Genomic DNA, 10,204 nt, shown 5'->3' with positions numbered 1-10,204 from the left:
TGGAGAAGCCCTGCTACATAGAATAGATGTTAAGTTTCCCACTGGGCTTCCTGGTCTCGTTGACACTAGGGGTCAACTACTTGAATAGCTCCCCTCCCTCTCAGTCCCTTATTCAGTGTGTTAATGCCAGGTGGGTGTCCAGGCTCAGCTGCTCTGTGGCACCACTGACACCAGCACTGAGTACAGGAGCGCAGACCAGTTTTCTCTGGTACAACTCCATTCAGTCTCCCGGCTAAAGGATGGTGTTGAAGTGAACTCTCCCAGGGACTGCCATAATTATAGGTGGGAAGAACTGGAGTGCTAACTATTCCAACTGGCCTCACTTTGACCAGACTTCTTGATACTCCCATGAGATTGAGGCTCAGCTTCCCCCTGAACCAGTAACACAACACGCAGTGAGTAGTAAGGCACTGTTTGCTTCTGTAAGAAGGAGATAAACACCAACTCTTTGCTCAGCACTGCTGAGAGCCCTGCAAATTTGCACAGTTGGGGAATTCATTAGTGTGTGAGGGTAGGTGATGGGCAAGTTTGTCAAAATATTTCCTTTGCTCATGCTAACTTATCTCCAGATTCTCTGACCTTGATCATTGACATTTTTTAATTTTGGGGGAGTTTTTTTTCCCCATTCTGGAAGTTGGAGGCTTCTATAGCATCCTGTTTTACATTAAGGGACATAATGAGAATAAAAAGGAACCCAGAAAACTCACTGCTGTGTTTTCTTCAATGGTCGCGGTTTGTAGAAAGTCTTCCTTCTTTTTATACCTTCTGGAGTCTGTCTCTACTTGCTTGTTGTCTGGTGTGTAGGAAATTTCAGTTGTCAGAGAGAGGACCAGGATGAATGGAAGCACGTCATGTTGGACAGAACTGGAGATCATCATGGTGCCTACTCTGAATGGTTTTCTCTAATAATGATATGTTGGAGATCCTACTTAGCTGCTCTTGTGGAGATCATTCATCCAGACCCATAAGCTATTTACATGAAAGACAGGTCATGTGATTACTATTTTCATACTTGTCTTTACAGAATAATAAAAAATACTGAATGACAAAGGACTGGTTTTGAAAAATTGTAGAGTCAGGGCTGGGACTCATCAGAGCACAAATGTTAACTTTGGGGTTTGCAAACACAGAGAAGGGAACAAGATATGTTTTTATCCTTTTATTTTCACGTGTTTGTGGTTGAAACTTATATTCTGTAATAATTTTACATTTACAGGAAAAAATATAAATCCAGTACAGTGAATGCTCACATACCTTTCACTCAGATTATTCATACCTTGCATAACCACAGTAGTACTATTTTAAAAAGAACTGGACTGCAGTCCATTGATATTAATGAGATTGCAGAGTTTAGGCAGGTTTCACGGGGTTTTGCCATTGTCATTCTTTTCTTCTGGGATCCAAGTCAAGTAGCCACATTGCATAACATACATCCTACGGTGTGTGAGTTTTCCAGTCTTCCTTTGTTCTTCTTGGCTTTGGGTATGTGGAAGATTCCTGGTGGGGTATTATGTCTCAGAATTTAAGTTATCAGATGTTTCTCATGATCATACTAAGGTTGTGGATTTTGGGGATATATAACACAGAGTTGGACTGGTCTATTATAATGCTTTGTAGGAGAAAATGTATAATACTAACACAATTTATGACTGGTATAAATCTGGAACATATGGAGAAGAGGGTATATATTTGGGGGCTATTACGAATGGTTCATTTTCGTGTCATACTTCAGCTAGTGTCAGTATACTGGATTTTTGAAAGATTTTATTTATTCATTCATGAGAGAGGGAGACAGAGAAAGAGAGAGAGAGGCAGAGACACAGGCAGAGGGAGAAGCAGGCTCCATGCAAGGAGCTCAACTGAGGACTTGATTCCAGGACTCTAGGATCACGCCTGCACCAAAGACAGGTGCTAAACTGCTGAGCCACCCAAGCGTCCCAGTGTACTGCACTTTGGTCATTCTTTTTTTTTTTTAATTTGCAATTGTTTTATTGAGATAAAATTCAAATAACACAAAATTCACCATATAGTTCGATGGTTTTCAGTATTTTCACAGTATTGTGTAACCATCACTGCTATCTAATTCTAGAACATTGCCATCACCCTAGAAAAAACCCTGTGCTTATTATTTTTTTAATTTTTTAATAATAAATTTATTTTTTATTGGTGTTCAATTTACCAACATACAGAATTACACCCAGTGCTCATCCCGTCAAGTGCCCCCTCAGTGCCCATCACCCATTCACCCCCACCCCCCGCCCTCCTCCCCTTCCATCACCCCTAGTTCGTTTCCCAGAGTAAGGAGTCTTTATGTTCTGTCTCCCTTTCTGATATTTCCCACACATTTCTTCTCCCTTCCCTTATATTCCCTTTAACTATTATTTATATTCCCCAAATGAATGAGAACAAACAATGTTTGTCCCTCTCCGATTGACTTACTTCACTCAGCATAGTACCTTCCAGTTCCATCCACATTGAAGCAAATGGTGGGCATTTGTGGTTTCTAATGGCTGAGTAATATTCCATTGTATACATAAACCACATCTTTATCCATTCATCTTTCGATGGACACTGAGACTCCTTGCACTGTTTGGCTATCGTGGACATTGCTGCTATAAACATCGGAGTACAGGTGTCCCGGCGTTTCATTGCATCTGAATCTTTGGGATAAATCCCCAACAGTGCAATTGCTGGGTCGTAGGGCAGGTCTATTTTTAACTCTTTGAGGAAGCTCCACACAGTTTTCCAGAGTGGCTGCACCAGTTCACATTCCCACCAACACTTTGTCCATTCTGATAGGGGTGTGGTGGTAGCTCCTTGATGTTTGTATTTGCTTTTCCCAAATGATATTTTGTATGGAACAGAAGATCATGTTTACTTTCCATCTGCACATCTCCTGTGAAATGTCTGGGAATGACTTTGATCCAATTTTTGTTCAGGTGGTTTGTTTCCTTTTACTTAGTTTGATGAATTTATTTTCTAGTCCTCCCTCCTTTCCTTCCTTCCTTTCTCCCTCCCTCCCCCTTTCTCACTTTCTATCTCCTTTCTCTTTTATCTTTTTCTCTCTCTTTCTTTCTTTCTCTCTCTCTCTTTCTCTCTCTTTCTTTCTTTCTTTTTCTTTCTTTCATTTATGCAACATATATATCTATTATATATGTATATAATACTTATATATGTATTTGTGTGCTTATTCATTATTGGTTAACTCTTTAGAGGTTTGGAAATTGATTTAAAATATATTAAAAATATGAAAAATACTGAAAGGGAATAAAGGGGAAAGGAGAAAAATGAGTGGGAAATATCAGAAAGGGAGACAGACCATGAGAGACTCCAAACTCTGGGAAATGAACAAGGGGTGGTGGAAAGGGAGGTGGGTGGGGGGTGGAGGTGACTGGGTGACAGGCACTGAAGGGGCACTTGATGGGATGAGCACTGGGTGTTATGCTATATTTGGAAAATTGAACTCCAATTAAAAAGTATGTAATAAAAATAAAAATTAACAACAAAAAATAACAGTAAGAAAACTTCAGAGATCATAGTTTCATTTGTTATATATATATTTTAGAGAAACTATTTCTATTTATTTGTTCTATGATGATACCATATTGCATTACTACATATATGAAGACTTATTTTTTAAATAAATAGAAGTCACTCTTGCTTTACCTAAAATTATTTTAGGGGATCCCTGGGTGGCGCAGCGGTTTGGCGCCTGCCTTTGGCCCAGGGCGCGATCCTGGAGACCCCGGATCGAGTCCCACATCGGGCTCCCTGCATGGAGCCTGCTTCTCCCTCTGCCTATGTCTCTGCCTCTCTCTCTCTCTCTCTGTGAGTATCATAAATAAATAAAAATTAAAAAAAACTACAGAACACTTCTGAAAGACATTGTGGAAGACACAAAGAGATGGAAAAATATTCCATGCTCATGGACTGGCAGAATTAAAATTGTGAAAATGTCAATGTTACCCAGGGCAATTTACGCATTTAATGCAATCCCTATCAAAATACCATGGACTTTCTTCAGAGACTTAGAACAAATTATTTTAAGATTTGTGTGGAATCAGAAAAGACCCTGAAAATCCAGGGGAATTTTAAAAAAGAGAACCATAGCTTGGGGCATCACAATGCCAGATATCAGGTTGTACTACAAAGCGGTGGTCATCAAGACAGTGTAATCCTGGCCCTTTCACTATTTTTTATTTTCCCCAAAAGAATGAGACCATAAAATGTTTGTGCTTCTCTGATTGACTTATTTCACTCAGCATAATACCCTCCAGTTCCATCCACGTTGAAGCAAATGGTGGGTACATTTCGTTTCTGATGGCTGAGGAATATTCCATTGTATACATAGACCACATCTTCTTTATCCATTCATCTTTCGATGGAAACCGAGGCTCCTTCCACAGTTTGGCGATTGTGGACATTGCTGCTATAAACATCGGGGTGAAGGGGAAAGGAGAAAAAATGAGTGGGAAATATCAGGGAGGGAGACAAAACATGCGAGACTCCTCACTCTGTGATAAGAACTAGGGCTGGTAGAAAGGGAGGTGGGCATGGATGGGGTTGACTGGGTCATGGGCACTGAAGGGGACACTTGATAAGATGAGCATTGGGTGTTATTCTGTATGTTGGCAAATTGAACACCGATAAAAAAAATTTATAAAAAAACGTTTGGAATGCTTAAACTCTTCTGGGAATAAATGTAGCAGTTACACATATATTTGTTACATAAAATACAGATAAAGGGAGATTGCAGAGTATTAAGAAATATTGATGCTAAACAAAATATCAACAGTGAGATTCCATTATCATCTTGATATATTCATACCCTGTGGCTATAGTGATTTATTTTAGATATAGATTTAGGTTGCATAATGATCAATCCTCTGAAATAAGAAATCATGTTAGTAAATCAACTGATGAATATCACATGATCTCATTGGAACTTGAAAGATCCTTTGACTAATTGAAAGAAAAGTCTTAATAAAATCACACAAAATAGAAACAGAGATGGGCACCTGAGTGGCTTAGTCAGTTAGGCATCCAGCTCATGGTTTTGTCTCAGGTCAAGATCTCACAGGCTGTGGGCCACCTGCCTCATGTGGGGCTCCATACTGCACATGGAGTCTGCTTCATATTCTCTCCCTCTCCCTCCCTATCTACTACTCCCTGCTCTTGTTATCTCTCTCTCTCTCTGTAAAAGGAATAAATAAAATCTAAAAATAACAAAAACAAAGATATTTATACAGTGATAATACACTCTCTCCTACACACAAAGAACTCAGACCCACAGCTAGGGTATTATTCAGGGAGGTGGTAGGTGGAGTACATTTCTATAAGTTCAGAAACTAGCAAGTGTAACTTAATTGCCATTACAATTCAACATCTTTCTTCAAGTATTAGCAACACAAGTGAAAAAGAAAAATTACTGGTTACATCACAGCATTGAGGGAATGGTCAAGAATTATTTCAAAAGACCCAAATATGTAATTCAGCCATATATTCTCTGGGACTGGTGCAGCAGTGACAGCAGAAATAACCCCAATGAGCAAAAAGAACAGACCCTCCTATTGAAGACTACTAGAGTATTACATGGGTCTGGAAAATTCCAGAAATAGATAAATGACCAAGGATGAAGATCCTAGATTCATCAGAGTCAGGTGGGAGAGATGAGAGATTGGAATCTCTCATTCCCCAATCCACAAACTTCTGTCCAAAGAAACTCTGTGTACCAACCTGATGTGGGAGATAACCTTTCTTTGTCCTTTTAGCCCCTTTGTCTAGGAAATGGCTGAATGACATTAGGGACAGAGGGAAGAAGGATTCTTTCCTCTCAGGTTGTTCCCCTGGAAGGACCTGGACCCATGTTGGGGGAAGCAGGAGCAGCAGAAACAGAAGCTACAGGCTGAGCCTGAACAAATGTGAAAGGGGTTCTGATCTCAGTTCCCACAGGGCTGGAGCTCTGTGTGAGCCCTGAGATGTTGTCATAGGAGAGGTTGTGAGGAGCAGCCTCCTCCTCGGGCCTCAGCCCAGCGATGGTCAGGGAATTATATCGCCAGACATGGAGCCAAAGAATGGATCAGGGTCCACAGAAGGTCTAACCATCATAATAGATGAGGATTTGGTTGCCCATTCATGGAGCTGTTCGCACTAGGACACATACTGGACACTTCTGATGTGTCCTGACTCAGACAGAGCTGTATTCAGGGTCGCTGATTCTGCCCTGATCTGTCATGGAATCTGTCCTCAGGACAGCTGACCCTGGCACCCAGGAATCTGTGCTCAATTTAAGAAAATCACACAGTACCTAGCTCCCAAGGATAGGCTTCAAGGAGAAATGTCAAAGAATGTGAAAAGAGTTGGGTAAACAAATTCAGTGAGATGGATCTAAGAACTCAGTTCATATCAAAGAAGCAGCTGACTTTGCCCTAAGGCCAGGGTTGCACAGGCAGTGCCATTGTTCTAGGGACAGCAGGTTTGTGTCTCACTTCCCCGTAGGCCCAGAGCACTGTGGGAGCACCAAGCGTGAGATCAGTGGACTAACAATAATAATCAGCCTCGTCCTCAGCCTCGTCCTCAGCCTCGTCCCAAGCCCAGTGATGGTCAGAGTGCCTGAGTTGCCAGATTTGGAGCCAGAAAATCGGTCGGGGACCCCTGAGGGTCGGTTCCCAGTACCATCTACGAGGAGTTTAGAGGCCTTTCCTGAGAGCTGTTGGTAGCTGTTTGTGCTTCCAGAGCAGGAGATGGTGATTCTCTGGCCCACAGATCCCGACACTGAGGGCGGCTGAGTCAGCACAGACTGGTCCCAGGACCCTGAAAGGGGGAGAGACACAGAGAGAGTGATGTTCTTTTCTTTAGACAAGAGGAGAAATCAGGCACATGTATCCTGCCAGGGCCCCTTCTCTCATCCCCATATCCAATCACCTGTGCAGTGAGCGAGGAGGGTGAGGAGGAGAGGGGACCATGCCATGGTGGAGGTCATCACTGATCCTGCCTTCAGTGGCCCCACAGCTGAGCAGACCTCCTCTAATCTCTCCCTTCCCCTTTTCATCCTCTGAGAGAGGGAGGGGCCATGTATGCAAATGAGACCCCAGGTCCCATTACCAGAGGTTATTATTATTTTTTCTGTTTTTTTAATAATAAATTTATTTTTTACTGGTGTCAATTTGCCAACATACAGAATAACACCCAGTGTTCATTCTGTCAAGTGCCCACCTCAGTGTCCACCACCCAGTCACCCCCACCCCCCGCCCTCCTCCCCTTCCACTACTGCTAGTTTGTTTCCCAGAGTTAGGAGTCTTCCATGTTTATAGCAATAGCCAAACTGTGGAAGGAGCTTCGGTGTCCATAGAAAGATGAATGGATAGAGAAGATGTGGTCTATGTATACAATGGAATATTCCTCAGCCATTAGAAACGACAAATACCCACCATTTGCTTCAATGTGGATGGAACTGGAGGGTATTATGCTGAGTGAAATAAGTCAATCAGAGAAGGACAAACATTATATGGTTTCATTCATTTGGGAACATGGAAGACTACCTGAGGATATTAAAGGAGTGGGACTGGCAGTGCTGAATGGGCCAGGGGTTGGGGAGGTCCCACCGTGAGCCCTGACACAGGCAGTAGCAGGTGGCAAATTTCCTGCTCTGATCAACCCTTATCCTTCAGAAACAGGTGAAGGGTGCTCCCTGGGTCCAGGCCTAGACACAGCATTGTACGACGTGGTGACACAATTCGTCCATTAGAGATAACTCCTCCCCCCCAACTACACTGTCCACTGTCAACTTCCTTGGGCCAGGCCTGGTGTCCCATTTTGTGGCCTCTCATCCCCACAGGACACATTTTTACTCTATTCACACTCCACATAGTGACTCTGTCCACAGATCCTTGGGGTATTCATGGGACAAGACTGAGGTGATGTCTCTTGTAGAAGCACATAGATGAGGATCAAGTCCAGAGTAATAAGGAGTCCACATGGACCCATGGCCGGTTTTTTGCAGGGGACTGATTTCTTTCCACTTACCTGAATCTTCTCTGGTTTCCACATTTCTCCTCTCCCAGAAGTTCCTTCAGCACTGAGGACAGGGGAGCACTCTTTCCAGGCTGTGGGTAGAAGCTGTCATGTGCATTGTAGAGGATTATACACTGGACATCCCTCAGAAATCTCTGCCAGGCCTGAGTCCGCAGCAGAGAGCACGGATCCCAGCCCCGAGGACCAGGCTCCATAGTGTTAATAGTTCTCAGTAAACAGTTGAGTAGGGACAGTAGGGCAGTCCCACATCGCCCCCTGCTGATTGCAAAGCACACACTCACCCTGGCACAAAGACCTGAGTCCAGCTAGTTTCTGCAAATTTCCAGGTCCCTGTCTATTCACCGATTTTTTTATTTACTTTTTATTGGTGTTCAATTTACTAACATACAGAATAACCCCCAGTGCCTGTCACCCATTCACCCCCACCCCCCACCCTCCTCCCCTTCCACCACCCCTAGTTCATTTCCCAGAGTTAGCAGTCTTTACGTTCTGTCTCCCTTTCTGATATTTCCTACCCATTTCTTCTCCCTTCCCTTCTATTCTCTTTCACTATTATTTATATTCCCCAAATGAATGAGAACATATAATGTTTGTCCTTCTCCGATTGTACAGTCTCTTTTCTCATTCAAGGTTTGATTTTCCTGGTTCCTGACCTGATAAGTGATCATTTTTAAGGGTTCATGGATATTTTGGATATTATATAATGAGATTCTGGGTCCCCAGCTATTTTTCTTCAACCAGGCAATCCTCTTAGGAAGTGCAACAGAAGGCCAAGAGTGTGTGTGTGTCCGCTTTCCAGTTGCCCCAGGGAAGTGGAGCACTCACTCCCAGGACTCAGCTGCTGATTCTTTGCTGGAGAAAGTGGGACCTCCTAGGTCCCAACAGGTGCAAGTGTGGGATCAGCTTCCTGCTGACTCCAGGGAGGACACACAACCCAGAATAGAGATGCCTTCCTGCATGGGTGGAAACTCTGCTCCCTACTGGGATCCATGTTTTCACTGAGGCCAGCAAGTCGAGAGGTCAACTGAAGGACCAGGTCCTCTGCCTCTCAATCCTTCATTCAGTGTGTTAATGCCCGGTGGGAGTCTTGGTTCAGCTGTTCCCTGGCCCCGTGGCCACCTGCAGTGGCAAAAGAGTGCAGACCAGCTCGGCCATGTACCACCCACTCAGTCTCCCTGTTGAGGGATGAGGTTAAAGTGAGCTCCTCCAGGGACTGATGAAATAAGGGGCAGCAAGAACTGGAGTCTAACTCTCCCACTGGAAGTGGCTGTCTCAGGCTTGTTGATGCTCCTATGGGATGGAGCCTCAGCTCTCCACTGGACCACTGAGACCACCCCAGATGGGCAATAGGACAAATCCTACTTCTTCCAGAAGGGGACAGACACCATGTGTCTGCTCAACACTGCTGAGAGCCTGACATGGAGGCACAGTTCTGGGATTCATTAATATGCATGGGTGGTGGTCAGGTTTGTCAAGAATATTTTCTTGCCTATGCCAAATTAACTCCAGATTTCTGACTATGGCAATTGACATTTGGGAGTTTTGATGGTTTTTGTTTCATTCTTCTGGCTCTGTGCTTCTCGATGATTCTTTCTTGGAGGATGCTGCAGCATCTTGACTTACATTAGGGGACATAATAGATGAGAAGGAACCCAGGGAACTCCCTGATGGGATTTCTTCAACTGTTGAGTTTTGTAGGAAGGCTTCCTTCTTTGGCCCACCTTCTGGAGTATTCCTACATTTGTAGTGATACAGGACATTTTAGGAGTAAGGGGGGGGTGAACAGGAACATTTCCTATTGTCCAGAACTGGGGATCCTCATGCAGCTGCTCTAAATGGTTTCCTCCAGTGCTAGGATTGTGGAGATCCTGCTTAACTGCTGTTGTGAAGGTGATTTATCCAGGAGGAGCCCTGCCCCATGGGATGTGCAATATGTGCATTTCTAATTAGAAGGTGTTCTAGACAAGCTTAAGGGCCCAGGTGTGCTTCAGGTCAGGTATCACAGAGGAGGGCACAGTGGAGCTGCTTTGAAGAAGCTATAGGGGCTGTTTCTAGGAAGTGCAGAGACAGAGAAGTGTGTAGGAACACACTCACTCACTGACATATTCCAAGGAGGAAATTACAGCAAACATTTCAAAACACTACAGTGAAAGTTTTGATGGAAATATCA

The 10,204-nt window shown here is 43.6% G+C and overlaps 1 gene segment (V, D, J or C); it reads right to left on the bottom strand.

Annotated features, from left to right (window-relative positions):
- Nucleotides 1-6,484: 6,484 nt before the first annotated feature.
- LOC100685445 lies at nt 6,485-7,015 on the bottom strand. The segment is given in 2 exon segments: nt 6,485-6,813; nt 6,925-7,015. Coding segments are annotated over 2 exon segments (387 nt in total).
- Between the last annotated feature and the right edge of the window lie 3,189 nt (nt 7,016-10,204).

This window comes from Canis lupus, chromosome 26 (assembly GCF_011100685.1).
Source record: "Canis lupus familiaris isolate Mischka breed German Shepherd chromosome 26, alternate assembly UU_Cfam_GSD_1.0, whole genome shotgun sequence".
NCBI lineage: Eukaryota > Metazoa > Chordata > Mammalia > Carnivora > Canidae > Canis > Canis lupus.
The sequence above is the reverse complement of the archived record's forward strand: the minus strand, read 5'-3'. Positions and strand labels throughout refer to the sequence as shown.